Source organism: Nicotiana sylvestris, chromosome 6 (genome assembly GCF_000393655.2).
Source record: "Nicotiana sylvestris chromosome 6, ASM39365v2, whole genome shotgun sequence".
In the NCBI taxonomy this organism is placed as follows: domain Eukaryota; kingdom Viridiplantae; phylum Streptophyta; class Magnoliopsida; order Solanales; family Solanaceae; genus Nicotiana; species Nicotiana sylvestris.
In genome coordinates, this window is record NC_091062.1 from 32192004 (window position 1) to 32208543 (window position 16540).

General features: G+C 41.7%; 2 protein-coding genes across 2 annotated transcripts; both read right to left on the minus strand.

The window, feature by feature from the left end:
• Positions 1 to 8883: 8883 nt before the first annotated feature.
• On the minus strand, positions 8884 to 9318 carry LOC138870443 (uncharacterized). The gene has a single exon (XM_070148247.1). The coding sequence runs from the start codon at positions 9316 to 9318 to the stop codon at positions 8884 to 8886; it is 435 nt and encodes a 144-aa protein (XP_070004348.1).
• A 3408-nt stretch (positions 9319 to 12726) lies between these two features.
• On the minus strand, positions 12727 to 13624 carry LOC138870444 (uncharacterized mitochondrial protein AtMg00860-like). Its single transcript, XM_070148248.1, has 3 exons — positions 13532 to 13624; positions 13222 to 13369; positions 12727 to 13019 (listed from the first exon to the last, which is right to left on the minus strand). Exons 1-3 carry the CDS (start codon positions 13622 to 13624, stop codon positions 12727 to 12729), a joined length of 534 nt encoding a protein of 177 aa, XP_070004349.1.
• Between the last annotated feature and the right edge of the window lie 2916 nt (positions 13625 to 16540).

Below are 16540 nucleotides of genomic sequence, written 5' to 3' on the forward strand. Positions count from 1 at the left end.
TTCTACTAATTTCCATGTCCAAATTCGTATATAATCATGTATTTAACTCAAAACTAGCATAAATAACTTACCTCATGCTTGGTGGTGAAAATTGGCACTCCCAAGTTGCTCCAAAATAGGTTCCCATGAAAGAAATGGAGTGAAAATGAGCCAAACCCCGATTTTAAAGAACCTCACTGCCTCCAGCCTTTCCACACCTGCGGTCACTTGGCCGTTTTTGTGGTTCCACAGGTGTGACCCCACAACCGCTTCTGCGGTCCTTCACTAGGCCTCTCAACTCCGCATCTGTGGCTCCACAAACGCAGGTGCGGTCCCGCTTCTGCGGACTTTGACGGCATCTGCGGTCCACTCCTTCCCAAGCAAAAAATCCGCTTCTGCGGGTCACTTCCCGCTTCTATAGGGCCGCACCTGCGGTGCTCTTCACGCAGGTGCGGTTACACTAGAAGCCCAGCTGCTTCAGCCCTTCCTCAAATTTCATTCTCAATCCGTTAACCACCCAGGATCCACCGGAGGCCCCCGGAACCTTGTCTAATCACACCAACCAGTCCTATAACATAATGCGTACCTGCTCGAGGCCTCAAATCACATCAAACAACGCTTAAATCATGAATTACACTCCATTTCAAACTTGATGAACTTTAGAATTTCGAACTTCTTCATTTGATGTCGAAACCTATCAAATCACATCCAATTGACTTCAAATTTTGCATACAAGTCATATTTGACATTACAGACCTACTCCAATTTCTAGAATCAGAATCCGACCCCGATATCAAAAAGTCCACTTTTGGTTCTAACTTTAGCCAAATGACTCCAAAATGACCTACGGATCTCCGAATCCACTTCCGAACGCACCCTCATTACCAGAATCACCATACGGAGTTATTCCTAGACTCAGAATCATAATGGACATTGATAACACTGAAATGCACCGCAACCCAACTTTATGAAATTCTTCCCAAAATGCTAACTTCCACAATAGGCGCCGAAACTCTCTTAGGTCATCCAAAACCTGATGCAGACATACGCCCAAGTTCAAAATTATCATACGAACCTGTTGGAACCTTCAAATCCCAATTTTGAGGTCGTTTACTCAAAAATCCAATCCTTGCCAATTCTTCCAACTTAAAGCTTCTGAAATGTGAATTCTCCTTCCCAATAAACTCCGAACTTCCTGGAATTCAATTCCGACCGTGCGTACAAGCCATAATACATGAAGTGAAGCTGCTCATGGCCTCAAACTGCCAAACGGCGTGCTAGAGCTCAAAACGACCGATCGGGGTGTTACACTTAGACTTTACAACAACAAATTTTTGCGGAAGAGTAAATTTAGATATTCAAACTCATACACTACGATTTATACTACTAACTCCCACACACATAGATCCCTGCGAAATTCGACCCCAACTCTTGTAGGGTATTATTATTGCATTGACCATTTTCAAAACCTCGAATTCAGGTGTGATATTGGATGAGATCAATTATCTACACAACTTTTAAACAAGTAAGGTTTATTACACAAATATCACTGTGCAGCAGATATAAGCTTTTTTCTTTGCTGGTACGAGAGATCTTGGGGTGTCCACTTTCCAACCAAGTAGTTTGTTATATCTGCAAACCAGGGTGGTTGAGTCATAATTGAGTTAACTGAGGAAATGTGTTCATCAGAAAATTCTTCCTTTATTTCGCTAAACTCAAGGGGGGATTTTATAATCTAGACAAATGGTCAGCTACTTGATTCTCTATTCCTTTTTTGTCTTTTATCTTAACGTCAAATTCTTGTAGAAGAAAAATCCATCTTAAAAATCTAGGTCGAACATCTTTCTTTTCTAAGAGGTATATTAAAGCTGCATGATCAGTAAAACAGTGGCCTTGGTTCCTATCAAATAAGATCGAAACTTATCAAAAGCAAATACTACTGGTAGTAACTCTTTTTCTGTTGTTGCATAATTTAGTTGAGCCTCATTTATTGTTCTACTAGCATAGTTGTTTACCGTGAAAATGGCAATAACAATTAAATTTGATTTTGTAGTTCTAAAAATACGTGATCAATTTTTATGCTAGTTGTTAGGCAATGGATGCTAAGTAAAAGTTTATAAAGCAAGTTATAGCTTAAAGGCAATATGATAATCGAACCAAACGGCTGGAGATCGGGGCCTCGAGCTGTCGTATATGAGGCCTCGAGGTCGGGTCAGATGGCCGGCTTAGAGCGATCAAGGGAGGAATAATAGTTGTGAGAGCTACGATGATGGCTCTTTATGATAAATGATAAGCAATTAATGAAGAACAATAAATAAAACACAATGAATATAAGCAATAAATGGGATTAATGAGATCAAGAGAATATGTTAGAGAGCAGAGAGAATACTCTTGTATATTTAATATTGAGTATCAGATGTCCTTACAAAATGACAGGGATCCCCTTTATATATGGGGGGAACCCCAAAATAGTACAAATGCATTTATTACAAAGTAAGATAGCTAGCACAGCTACCTAGTAATCTGGTGTAGACTAGTACTATCCTTGCAGGTAACGCCAGTTCGGACCAAATACCTAGGGAATTTCCCGCGTACACTCGATAACCATCGACTCATGCTGTGTCGAGGTCGAGTGTGAAGAGCCTTCAAGGTTGAAGCCTCGAGCTATGTCCCCAGATCTTCGGGGCCTTTTTGGAGGCAAAGGGAGAGACGTAGTGATCGTGAAGTCAGGCCTCCCAATTTTGCCCGTATATAGATAGTCCCCACGTTTCTTAGAATGAAACGATAAGAAACGACCTCGAATTCTTGCCCCTCTAGTACTTCTGTAATGATGGTAGTCACATCTTGACAAATGATTGGCACGACAAAATAAGGTGCCAAAAGGTCGCGTACACACAACCCTTAAAAGCCTTCGTGCTGATTACAATGGTTGGCTGTCCTTTGGCCTCCTTCAACGTACGTGTTGGGCCTCTATAATTACCCCTTCTCTTGTTATTTATTGTTCACTGATCCACCAAGCCCTCAAAAAAGTTCCTTCTACCTTCACTTTTGTTCTTTCTTTGAAACACAATTTCCTTTTCTCCTCTGAAATCTTTTAAGAAAGCAAAAACTTCCGCCTATGCTTCTAAGGAGAATGTAACCTCCTCCTCCTCGCTTTCATCTAAAGGAAAAGTAGCAGCGCCTACTCGCATTGTGGAATGCATTCCAGGATCTTTTGCAACGGCTTCTGATTTCAAGGTCGAAAAACCTTTTTCGAAGCCCGGGCGTCGTGAGTCTGTGTCTCAATATATTAGCACAATAACAAACGTCGAAAGAGTGAGGACTGATTGCCGTTGGAGTATGCGGTGATTATGGAGTTCCCTTCTCAGGAGGAGGATATAACGACATACAAAGCAGATTTTCTCAGTGTGTATACTTACCCATTTACCCTTGGACCGGTGGGGCCATCCTTGCCTTCGATAGACCCTGTGATTCTCGACTTCTGCCAATGGTATCGAGTGACTCTTGGGCAAATTCACCATTTGTTCTGGCGTATTGTCTACAAGATCAGGTATTATGTAAACATGATTAGGCAGATGCCCTTCACCCTTACTCACCTGGTCAGGATGTATAGCCCCTGTCTTTTCCGTGGTGGCCTGATTAAGATCCATTGTCGAGCTTTGAAGGCTATTTTGCTTACATCGATGAAGTTGGGAACGGACGGTAGATGAGTCGTTTTGTCCGAGTCAGGACTTCGGAATTGATCCCGGTGGAAAGGATGTCGTTCACCGAATGGTGGAACATGGAACGTTAGTAGATACGATATCTAGCATCTCCTTGCTTCTTTTTAGATACATCTTTGGACGAGCCAATTTATTTAGTTGATGCAGCCGTAACAGTTTGCCCTGGTGCAGTTACGGACCTCTCAGGCTGGGTTGGCCGGCTGGACTCGATACGCTGAGCGAGTGTGGCGTGATCTGTCCCAAGTTCGATGGGAGGCCAAAGACTATGGTGAGCCTTTACTCCTACTGCAGTCGTACCTTTTAATTAGAGTTGTTACTAATAGCGTCCTCACTTCCTGTGCTTACCTCTTGCATTCGTGTAGGTCTGGGGGAGGTTTCCTTGATGAAGGAAACATCGCATGGTGAAGAGGATATCTCGAGACCCGACAAAGAGAAGAAAAGACAAAGGGAATCATCAAATGAGCCTTCGGAATCCAAGAAGACCAAGGTGGAAGAAACTAAGGCCGATCCAGTAGCCTTAACTTCAGAAGCAATGAGAAGTCCTTGAGCTGAAGGCGAGGGAAAAAATAATTTCCCGATAGCGTTCGAGGGAGAGGAAAACCTGATCGACCCTTACACCGTAGAGACGGTGGCTCCTGAGTCGGAGCTTGATGTTGTCGTAGTCCAACTTCAGGCTAGAGAGGCAACTGAGGAAGTATTGGGTGATGTCCCTAAGCCGGTTGATGGCCAAAATATCCCTCGAGCTGAGACGCATTTGGTAGGTGGTTTGGAGGAACCCAGTTTGAAGCCCTGCAGAGACAAGAGATAGCCCCGATTGATCTTACTGGTAGTATTCTCATGAGTGATTCCCCTCTGGGAATGACCTTACCTCCTAAGGGAACGCAAGATGCCTAGAATGAAGAACCCTAAGGGAACGCAAGATGACTAGAATGAAGAACCCTAAGGGAACGCAAGATGCCTAGAATGAAGAACCTTCCAATGTGGGGGTGCCCATCGAAGGCAGAGATGCATTTGAAATGCCTTTAGCCGCTCCTAAGGGAATTCCCGAGCTTGATGCTTCACACATCTTTAGTGAGATGAATAGGCTTTGTGAGCAGGTAGTTTTAATAAATCTTACCTGTCATCCTGATCTTTGTCTTTCTAACTTGTCTTTTTCATGGCTCCAGACCCGAGCGCTTTATAATCAGAATTTCACCCGGTTTTAGGCTGAGGTGACCTGTCACGAGCATGAGAAGACTCATCTTGCTGAATAGGTTACCTAGTTTCCGTTTGCTTTTGCCTGAATGTTTGCCAGATCCCAGCGTTTTGACATCTTTGATCTGATTCGTGTAGTTTGAGAAGGAAGGTGCCCTACTGAGGGAGGAGCTCCGAGCCAGAGACTCTGAAGTTCTCGAACTCAAATGACATGTGAGAGAGATAACTTCTGAGAGAGATACCCTCCAAGAAAAGATGGCGTTAGTCGGGCACCAGCTTCATGACGCGAGGGCAGATAGTGAAAAGTATAGAGGTCTCCATACTGAGTTAGTTGTTGCACTATCCAGGATCAAAACTGAAGCCGAGGCGCTTATATCTTTGCACAAATAGGATGTCGTTGTAATAAACGCTCAAGCCAGGAGAGTCCCTGAGGAGACCGAGTTGAAATTGACTCAAGCCGTAGACCATGCTCGGTTAGAATCTCGGAGGAGGACTCTCAAGGATATACACGCGGAGGGTGAAGACCCTAGAAAAGAAAGTTTCTACCTTGTTTGCTTATAGAGGTGCGTCAGGTAGTGGCTTAGGAGATGACAAGAATGAAAGCAGAATCCCCAGAGGGGAAGAGGCCGTTGAAGGTCCTGGGGCTGTATCCGGAACAATTGGGGCACAACCTCCGGCGGAGCCTCAAAGATGTAGGCTCGATGATAGATTAGGGTTCTGTTTGGCTTCTTCCTTGTAAGGGTTTTCAAAGGTCTTGTAAACGTACCTCTGTGAGCAATATATATAAAAGGTTTTTCATTTTCTATCATTTCTTTTCTCCTTTTCCTTTTGGGAATAATGTGTGATGTTTTTTGATGATCGTTCTGAGATCTCAGACCTTGGGTTAGACCCTCGAGTTTTTTCTATTTCTAATCGACTCATAACAATCAAAGGTCAAACGTTCGGGGCCCAGTTCCCATGTCGGGACCTCGGTGCGGGTTTACCGACCCTTAGGTCTAGAAGCTGGCCTTGGCTCTTACACGTTGGGTCGGTGCAACATTCGATTTTAGTGCTGGCGATAGTGGCTCTTACGCGTTGGGTCAATGCGACCTTCAATTTTAGTACTGGCGATAGCAGCTCTTATGCGTTTGGTCCTTAGGCTTTTTCAGTTAACTGTTTTGGGCTTGGTCTCCGAATCGGGTTTTGACTCGAGCTCATTGGCCTAACGTTTTTGAATTTAGAGCTGGGCTTTAGGCTCTTATGCTTTAGGTCAGTACAACCTTTCATATGGGTTGGCGGCAGTGGCTCGTACGTATTAGGTCGGTACGACCTTTCATACGGGCTGGCGGTAGTGGCTCTTATGCATTAGTCGGTACGACCTTTTATAGGCATTATATTTCCTCATCAAGGACTTTTTAAAATTGTGTTTTCCTGACTCTTCGACAGTTTGATAAAAACCTCGATTGTGAGTCATTATGTGGCGATGATCGAGCTCCTCTGGAGGTTTTGCTCGGTGACTGAGTATTTCGAAGCCTATAGTTTGGAGCTGACGTTAGTCGAAGCTCTTTTGCCTATGTCGAGGGTAGCCTGTTTAACCGGTTCTTTTTGAAGTACTTTCGAAGTAATTTGAAGTCTTGTGATTTTATAGTGACGGTCGGGCATTCCCGAGTCATGTTAGTTTGGCTGGTACAGCTTTGTGACCATAGTCAATATGTTTGGCCGGAGCCTTTCAGTCCCCGAGGGAAATATTTTCGGCGTCTATATCAAGGGTATGCCTTTTTAGGGGTCTTACAAGTTCGAATATATAGCCTTAACTTTAAGGTCGGGATAATGCCCTTTCGTAAGGTCTTATAATTTTTACATGACTTTGAGGTCTTACAGTTTTGGTTACTTGGTACAAGTATGGTTCATGCCTTGCTTGAGGTCTTACAGTTTTGGTGTTGCCTTATAGAGGTCTTACGGGATCGAGGTTGCCCGTACGGGGTCTTATGGCCTCGGTAGTCCCCGGGAATGAAAGTTTTATTGGCCCAGGAGCCATTTTTGTAGACATTTCGTTGCCTCATTGAGGGCTTATGAGGTTGAAGATTCCGACCCGGGGGTCATACGGTTTCGAGTTTTTGATGCTAGTCCCCGAGTGTTCGGGACGTTCTTAGCTTCTGGAGCCATTTCTATAACCTCGATATTGCCTCATTGAGGGCTTAAAAGATTGAAGCTTCCGATTTGGGGTCATGTGACTTCGAGCTTGTGATGTCAGTCCCCGAGTGTTCGGGACGTTTTCTAGCTCTGGAGCCATTTTTGTAAAAAATACCGAACTCCTTCGAAATGCTTTGGTGGAGGGGAAAGTATTCTTTGATTTACTTTGTACAAGTATACACGTTTTTGTTGTTAAGGTCTCGGTTATTCTATAAGGACATGGTTCGTTCGACCGTTTGGCCTGGTACATTGTTTTCCTATCGAGACCCTATTTAGCACATCTTGGTTTCTCCGAGGAGGTGACCTTCCATGGGGATGCCCCCAGTATTTGAGGTTGGTCGAAGAGAAGCCTTGAATACTCGTTGAGTCTCCCTTAGGTAGCATATGGATGTTGCCTCGTTAAAAAACTTTTCCGGTAAAACCCTTATAGGGACAAAATCCGATCGAAGGAAAAGAGTACAATGCACGCTTTTAAGAACCTAAGGTCCTCGAGCTCGAGGGTGTTTTGGAATCTTCCATCGGACACCTTAGCGGTAGTATCGTTTCAGCATTGATATGTTCCAATTGCTTGGAAGTTGTTCGCCTTCCATTGTACTAAGCTTGTAGGACCCTTTGCTGATTACTTCGAGGACATGGTACGGTCCTTCCCAATTTTGGCCTAGCTTTCCTTCATTAGGGTTTCGGGTGTTGAGGGTGACTTTCCTTAGGACCAAGTCCCCAACTCCGAGATGTCGGAGGTTTGTTCTCCTGTTATAATACATTTTGATCCTTTCTTTTTGGACGGACATTCGGACTAGTGAGGCTTCTCACTTTTAATCCAATAGTTTGAGGGCCATAGTCATGGCCTCGTTGTTCGAGCTCTCGGTGGTGTGTCGAAATCTAGCGCTTGGCTCTCCGACCTCTACTAGTATCAAAGACTCGGCACCATATACTAGAGATAAAGGTGTTTTCTCTGTGCTTGATTTTGGAGTTGTTCGGTATGCCCATAGCACTTCAGGCAATATTTCTCTCCACTTTCCCTTAGCTCTTTCCAACTTCTTTTTAAAGTTTTGGATGATGGTTTTGTTTGTAGACTGTTTGCACACAGGTGGTAGGGCGTCGACAGGATTCTCTTGATTTTGTGATCCTTGAGGAACTATGTTACTTTGCTTCCGATGAACTGCCTCCCATTATCGCATGTTATCTCGGAAGGAAATCCTAAATCGGCACATAATGTGGTCCCAAATGAATTCAATGACTTCTTTTTCTCTTATCTTTTCGAAGGCCTGCGTTTCCACCCATTTTGAGAAATAGTTAGCCATAAATAAAATAAATTTAGCTTTACCTGGTGCCGTTGGTAGAGGTCTGACAATGTCCATTCCCTATTTCATGAACGGCCACGGTGATAAGACCGAATGTAGTTGTTCACCAGGTTGGTGAATCATATGAGCAAATCTTTGGCATTTGTCGCACTTTCAGACGAATTCCTTGGTGTCTTTTTCCATGTTGTCCCAGTAGTAGCCTTCCCTAATCACCTTTCAGACTAAGTAATCGGAACCAGAGTGGTATCCGCAGGTACCCTCATGAATTTTTTGAAGTACATAATTTGTGTCTCCCGACCCCAGACATACTGCAAGGGGGCCATCGAAAGTTCTTTTGTACAGAGTCCCATTTTCGTTGAGCGAGAACCGGGCTGCTTTGGTTCACATGGCCCTCGATCCCTTTGGATCCGTAGTTTCCCATCTTTCAAATAGTCAATATATTTATTTCTCCAATCTCATGTTAGGCTAGTGGAATTAATCTCGGCATGACCTTCCTCAACCACTGATTTGGATAGCTAAACAACAGCCCTGGGGAGTAGGTCATCTTCTTCAATAGATGATCCTAGGTTTGCGAGGGAATCGGCCTTGCTGTTCTTCTCCCAAGGTATGTGGACCAGGGTCCATTCTTTGAAACGACGTAATGTGACTTGGATTTTGTCCGAGTATCTTTGCATCCTGTCTTCTCGGACCTCGAAGCTCCCATTTACCTGATTTACAACCAGGAGTAAATTGCATTTTGCTTCGACGATCTCACCTCCTAGGCTTTTGGCCAATTCCAGACCTGCAATCATAGCCTCATACTCGACTTCGTTGTTAGTCAATCTTGCAGTTTTTATAGATTGCCTGATTATGCCACCCGTAGGCGGCTTCAAGACTATATCGAGCCCGAATCCTCTCACGTTTGAGGTGCCGTCAGTGAACAGGGTCCACACCCCAGAAGATGTGCCCATTTTTAGTAAAAGTTTCTTTTCTACCTCGGGCACGAGGGGGCGAGAAGTCGGCCATGAAGTCCACCAGAATTTGGGACTTGATAGCCGTTCGGGGTTGATACTCGATATCATAACCCCCAAGTTTGATGGCATATTTGTCCAATCGGACCGATAGTTCATGCTTATGCAATATGCTTCGGAGAGGGTACGTTGTTAAAATGCAAATATGGTGTCATTGAAAATAAGGTTTCAATTTTCGCGACGCGCTTATTAATGCAAGAGCTAATTTTTCTAGGTGCGGATACCTAGTTTCGGCATCCCCCAGGGTTCGGCTTACATAATAAATAAAGAATTGTGTACCTTGATCTTCTCGAACTAGCACACCGCTCAATGCTATCTCGGACACGACCAGGTATAAATACATCGTTTCATCCTCTTTTGGTGTGTGGAGCAAAGGCGGACTAGTTAGATATCGCTTCAATTCCTCCAAGGCGTGTTGGCATTCTAGAGTCCGTTCAAAGTTGCTTTTCTTTTTGAGTAAAGAGAAGAAATAATGAATCTTGTCTGATGACCTTGATATGAATCTGCCCAGATCTGCTATCAGCCTTATCCGCCGTTGCACGACCTTTACATTTTTTATCACTGTGATTTATTCGATGGCCTTGATTTTGTCGGGGTTGATCTCGATCCCCCTGTTCAAAATCGTGAAGCCTAAGAATTTGCCCAAACCCACTCTGAAGGCACATTTCTCAGGATTAAGCTTCATATTGTAACTTCTGAGGATGTCGAATGTTTCTTGCAAATGAGTCAAATGGTCCTCTGTGCGCAAGGACTTAACTAGTCATCAATTTAAACTTCCATGGATTTGCCTATTTGATCCTCGAACATTTTATTAACTAGACGTTTGCGCGTAGCCCTTGAATTTTTCAGCCCGAAGGGCGTTACATTGTAATAGTAGGTACCATATTTCGTGATGAACGAAGTCTTTTCCCTATCCCCGGGGTTCATCTGAATTTGAATATACCCCGAGTAGGCGTCGAGAAAAGTGAGGGTCTCATGGCCTGCTGTGGCATCAATTAGACGATCGACGTTAGGCAATAGGAACGAATCCTTGGGGCATGTCTTATTTAAGTCTTTATAATCTATGCACATTCTTAACTTATTTCCCTGTTTGGGCACTACCACTACATTGGCCAGCCATTCGGGGTACTTTACCTCTCTAATGGACCCTATTTTAAGGAGTTTCGTTACCTCGTCCTTGATGAATGTGTGTTTTACTTAGGGCTGGGCCTTCTTTTTTTCTTCACCCGGTTTGAATCTGGGGTCGACACTTAGTCGATGGGTGGTTATTTCCGGCGGGATTCCTGCCACATCTAAGTAGGACCAAGCGAAACAGTCGATGTTATTAGTAAGGAATTGAATGAGTTTTTTCTTGACTTCGGGGGTTAATCCCGTTCCCAGGTATACCTTTCGATCTGGGAGATGTTCGATCAAAACAGCTTGTTCCAGCTCTTCAATTGTCGATTTCATTGCATCCACTTTTCGAGGGCAACGAAAGTTCGAGGAGCGAGGAAATATTCTTCATCACACTCGGGGGTCTGTACGTTCCTGACTCATCCGAGGTAGAGTGTATAGGATTTGACGTCTCCCAGTGAACCGCGAACATTTCTTTTGCTGCATGTTGTTCTATATATACGGTTGTTATACCGTCCTTTATTCGAAACTTCATCATCTGGTGTAGAGTTGATGGTACTGCCCTCATGTTGTGTATCCACGATGTGCCAAGAAATGCGTTGTACCTCATGTCACCACTGATGACGTGGAACTTGGTATTCTGATCTGTACCGAATATGTCAACCGGGAGGGAGATCTCCTCTTTCATTACTTTACGTCCATATTGAAGCCATGGAGGACTCGGGAGGTGGGTACGATCTGATCGAGCAACCCAATCTATTCTACTACCTCTAACCTGATTACGTTGGCCGAGCTACAAGGATCCACGAGGACACATTTAATTCGAATGTTACTTAAAAGAAATGAAATTATTAGTGCGTCGTTGTGTGGTTGTGTCAAGGTCTCAAAATCTTCCTCGCTGAATGGAAGGGTGTCTTTGGTCATGCGGTCTTGGATCGGCTCTTCTATTGCAGTGGAAATTTTTATCCGTTTGATCATAGGTCCTTGGGGAATGTCGGTCCCCCCCGATGATCATATGAACGACATGTTGAGGAATCTGTCTTTTTGCCCAGGTCGGATTTTTCCGAGTTTCCCCTGAATCTCTCGGTGTGCGCTCTTGTTAATGTGAAGACCGACGTTAACATATTGGGTATTGCATGGGGTCATACCCTCGGGAATCGGTTCCGGTGTACTCTCAGGGTTTTGCGGTGGCACACCCATACTAGGAATAACCATACTGCCCTTTCCGTAGTCTTTGAGGCTATTGTTTTCAGGTACATTTACTGGTTTAGGCATCTTGACCTGAAATCAAAGATCTTGGACAAGAAAAAGTGTGAAAGATAATTTACTTTGTGCAGCAAACCAGCAAGAAAATAATCACTATTATTTTTAGCCCCGCGGTGGGCATCAAACTGTTTACCATGAAAATGGTAATAATAATTAAATTTGATTTTGCGGTTCTAAAAATACGTGATATATTTTTATGCTAGTTGTTAGGCAATGGATGCTAAGTAAAAGATTAGAAAGCAAGGTTATAGCTTAGAGGCAATATGATAATCGAACCAAACGGCTGGAGATCAGGGCCTCAAACTGTCATATATGAGGCTTCGAGGTCGGGTTAGATGGTCGGATTAGTGCGATAGAGGGAGGAATAACAGTTATGAGAGCTCGATGATGGCTCTTTATGATCAATGATAAGAAATAAATGAAGAACAATAAATAGAACACAATGAATATAAGCAATAAATGGGAGTAATGAGATCAAGAGAATATGTTAGAGAGCAGAGAGAATGTTCTTGTATATTTAATATTGAGTATCAGATGTCCTTAAAAAATGACAAGGATCCCCTTTATAAATGAGGGGGAACCCCAACATAGCACAAATGCATTTATTACAAAGTAAGATAGCTGGCACAGCTACCTAGTAATTTGGTGCAGACTGGTACTATCCTCGCAAATGACGCTAGTTTGGACCAAATGCCTAGGGAATTTCCCGTTTACCCTCGATAAACACCGACTCATGGTGCATCAAGGTCGAGTGTGAAGAGCCTTCGAGGTCAAAGCCTCGAGCTACGTCCCCAAATCTTCGGGGCTTTTTTGAAATCCAAGGGAGAGATGCAGTGATCGTGAAATCGGGCCTCCCGATTTCGCCCGTATACAATAGTAAATAGGACAAAAGATCTTATCCTTTATCTAGCCTAAAATAGCTCCAACTACTGTATCACTAGCATCACACGTGGCCTCAAAAGGTTGATTCTAGTCTGGGGACATAACTACAGAGACGGTTGATAACTTTTCCTTAAGGGTCTCAAGTGCTTTCAAATAATCACCTGAAAAATCAAACTTAATATCTTTCATCAAGAGGTTAATCAACGGTTTTGAAATCTTTGAAAAGTCTTTTATGAATCTTTTGTAAAAACATGTATGACCCAGAAAGCTTCTAATGCCTTTAACAGTTGTGGGAGAGGGTAATCCTTCTATAAGATCAATTTTAGCTTTATTAACTTCTATCCCTTTAGCAGTGATATTATGTCCTAAAACAATTCCCTCTGTAACAATAAAATGACATTTTTCCCAATTAAGTTTGTCTATTCACATCTCTTATGGACTAAGGTCAAGTGGTGAAGACAATCCTCAAATATTTTGCCAAAGATTGTAAAACCATCCATAAAAAATTCGAGAAATTTTTCAGTCATGTCAGAAAAAATTGCTAACATGCAACCCTGAAATGTAGCGGGGCGTTGCATAGACCAAATGGAATTCTCCTATAGGCATATGTTCCATAAGGACATGTGAAAGTTGTCTTGTCCTGATCTTCAGGTGCAATTGGTATTTGGTTATACCATGAACCATGAATAGCCATCAAGAAAACAGTAAAAATCATATCCTGCAATTCTTTCTAACATTTGATCAATAAATGGCAAAGGAAAATGATATTGTCTAGTAGCATCATTGAGACGTATGTAATCAATACTGACTCTCCATCCAGTGACAGTCCTTGTGGGTATGAGTTCATTACTTTCATTTTTATAACTGTCATACCTCCTTTCTTTGGTATTACCTGAACAGGGCTTACCCAAGGGCTGTCTGAAATGGGATAAATGATAGTTGCCGCCAAAAGCTTTACGATCTCCTTTTTTACTACTTCTTGCATGGTTAGATTCAATCTCCTTTGGGGATGGACTATTGGTTTGTAGTTATCCACCATGAGAATAATGTGCGTAGAAACAACTTGATTAATCCCTTTGATATCTTCTATAGTCCACCCCAAGGCTCATTTATGTGTTTTTAACACTTGGATCAATTTTTCTTCATGTCATGTAGTAAGAGAAGATGAAATAATTACTGAAAATAATTCTTCCTCAAGATAAACATATTTGAAATGAGATGGGAGAACTTTGAGTTCAATTTTTGGTTGAACTTGTTCTGGTTTCATCCTCACATCTTCAGAATTATTTTCTAGTATTTTGGCTTCTCTTCTGATGATAGGATCATCATTTTGTACGGTGCCAGATTTGTCCAAATATCTTTCCATTAAGTCTTGAATTAATTGATCGTCTTCATCTGTAAGATAATTAAGCATGTCAATCGAAAAACATGAAGATAATGTTTCATCTCCTGAAAATCTTAATATCTTTTGCATATAAAAAATGACTCTTTGTTCATCAACTCTCAAAATTAGTTGTCACTGATGGACATCTATGATTGCTCTACCTGTGGCAAGAAATGGTCTACCCAAAATAATTGGTTTATCGGTACATTCCTTCATTTCAAGTACTATAAAATCTATAGGGAAAATAAACTTATTTACTCTTACGAGCACATTTTCAATTATTCCCTTAGGTTTCTTAGTACTTTGATCTGCAAACTGAAGAGAAACACCTATGTCTTTTATTTCACCAGGATATAATTTTCTAAAGATAGAAAATGGCATCAAGTTAATTGAAACTCCAGAATCAATCACAAAGTGTTTTTAAAATATACTCCTCCCAAAGAGCATGGAATTGTAAAACTACCTGGATCACCAAGTTTTTGTGGTAGCTTATTTTGAAGTATAGCACTGTATTTTTCAGTAAGCATCACCACAGAAACTTTTTCCGATTTCTTTTTACTTGACAAAAACTCTTTTAGGAATTTGGCATAAGAAGGAATTTGCAACAAAGCACCAGTTAAAGGAATATTAATGTGAATTTGTTTTAAAATCTCTAAAAACTTTGAAAATTGATTATCAAGCTTTTCTCTTTTATTTTTTGTTAAAAAGGAATTATCACAGGGAAAGAGTCAATTTTTTTAATATTATTTTCTTCCTTTTTCTCGACTTCTTTCTTTTCAGATAGTTCACGGTATTTTAACATTCTTACCGTTGTTTACCTGTTGTTCTGACTGGTTTGCATAGGGTTCATCAAGCTCCTTACTTGACCGTAAGGTGATGGCCTTACCTTCTTTAGATTTTTCTCTGTGTTGCTTGGCAATGGACCTTGAATCTTTTTTGACACAAGAGTTTCTGGTTGGCTTAATTGAATTTCTAGATTTTTGAAGGTTGCACCTAGCTTTCTGTATTTTCATAAGTAACCTTAATGTAATTATACAAAAGGTCATCAAGACTAGAATGAGCTTGTTGAGGCCTTTGCTAATATGACCCTGCTTTTTAATAAGGTCTGTAGTTTGGTTGTCCACGGTTCTGATTCTGGTATCCCAACGGACGTTGTACTTGTTATTTCTAGAAGCTTTGAGAGTTCTCTGCACCATTTGGATTTCTCCATTGAAATCCTGGATGCTTTTGTGCCATTGGACTCCCAAAAGGGTGCAATTTATAACCGATAAAATGGACTTGTTCATCATTATGATTGGTTTCTTGACATTCATGGTTCAGACAGTTTCCTCTATACATGTCACAAGCCTCAGGTTGGCTTGGTTGTTGTGTATTCACCTGAAAAGATTCAAAATTTTGTGCCAAAGAAATAATTTATTGTGTTAGTGTATTTAAAGAATCAACCTGATTTACCGTAGCAACCTTATTCATGATTACACGCTCAAATGACCATTGGATGGCATTCTCGAAAATATCGTTCAACAATTGCAATGTTTCTTCCTTGATTTTTTCCATTACAGAACCTCCTGCAGCTGCATCAATCACATTTCTAGAAAAGGATTTTAACCCGTGATAAAAAAAATATACAGTTCCATATGTTCAAGAATGTTGTGGTGTGGGCATTTTTTTAACATTGCTTTTAATCAATATATGGTGGGATCAGGTTGCGTGCCATATATATATATATATATATATATTATTTGTTGTTGATGATGTTATTACGGTGAATTAAAGGAGGATTCTGTGGGGTCCGGTGGGATCGGATTGCGCGCCGCAACAACCTATGTGTTTCTATTTCCTTGAACTGTGTTGGTTTTCGGTATTATTATTTGAAATTATATGGATTGGTAATTCTGGACGACACTGGTTCATTTCTTGAGGTTGTAGTTATTATTTTCAGTTGACTGTTTAATCCTCTTTTGTTTTTCCATTTCTGTCATTATTATATACTATATACAGGTTGTAGTGTAGGTGACCCGCCTTAACCTCGTCACTACTTCGTCGAGGTTAAGCTCGGTACTTACAGAGTATATGGAGTCGGTTGTACTCATACTATATTCTACACTTCTTGTACAAATTTTGGACTCGGTCCCCGCTGCGGTTATTAGTGAGCTCGGATTGTATAGCGTGTAGAGACTTAAGGTATAGCTGCTCAGCGCCCGCAGCTCCTAGAGTCCCCTTCTTTATTTTTATTTAGTTGTGTATCTTCTTTTCATACAACTTTATGTTATTTCAGACCCTTGTATGTACTATTCTAGTAGCTCGTGCACTTGTGACATCAGGTTCAGTGATGTTTTAGACGCTTGGCTGTTTTAGCTTCTGCGTTATTTAATTTGGATTATTGCAGTTAAATTAGTTCTTCTTCAGTATTAAATTTTAAATTGTTTAAAAGGATAAATTGTTCTAACGTTGGCTTGCCTAGCAAGTGAAGTGTTAGGTGCCATCACGGTCCCGACATTGGGAATTTCGGGTCGTGAC

Excerpts from the sequence above, each read along its gene's own strand:
- LOC138870443 (XM_070148247.1), bottom strand. The coding sequence starts at position 9,318 with ATGGGCACATCTTCTGGGGTGTGGACCCTGTTCACTGACGGCACCTCA.
- LOC138870444 (XM_070148248.1), bottom strand. The coding sequence starts at position 13,624 with ATGCAAGAAGTAGTAAAAAAGGAGATCGTAAAGCTTTTGGCGGCAACT. Across the intron at positions 13,370-13,531 it reads CTTGGGTAAGCCCTGTTCAG|AAAGAATTGCAGGATATGAT; the intron begins GTAATACCAAAG and ends ATCAAATGTTAG. Across the intron at positions 13,020-13,221 it reads CTATAGGAGAATTCCATTTG|AGGGAATTGTTTTAGGACAT; the intron begins GTCTATGCAACG and ends TTATTGTTACAG.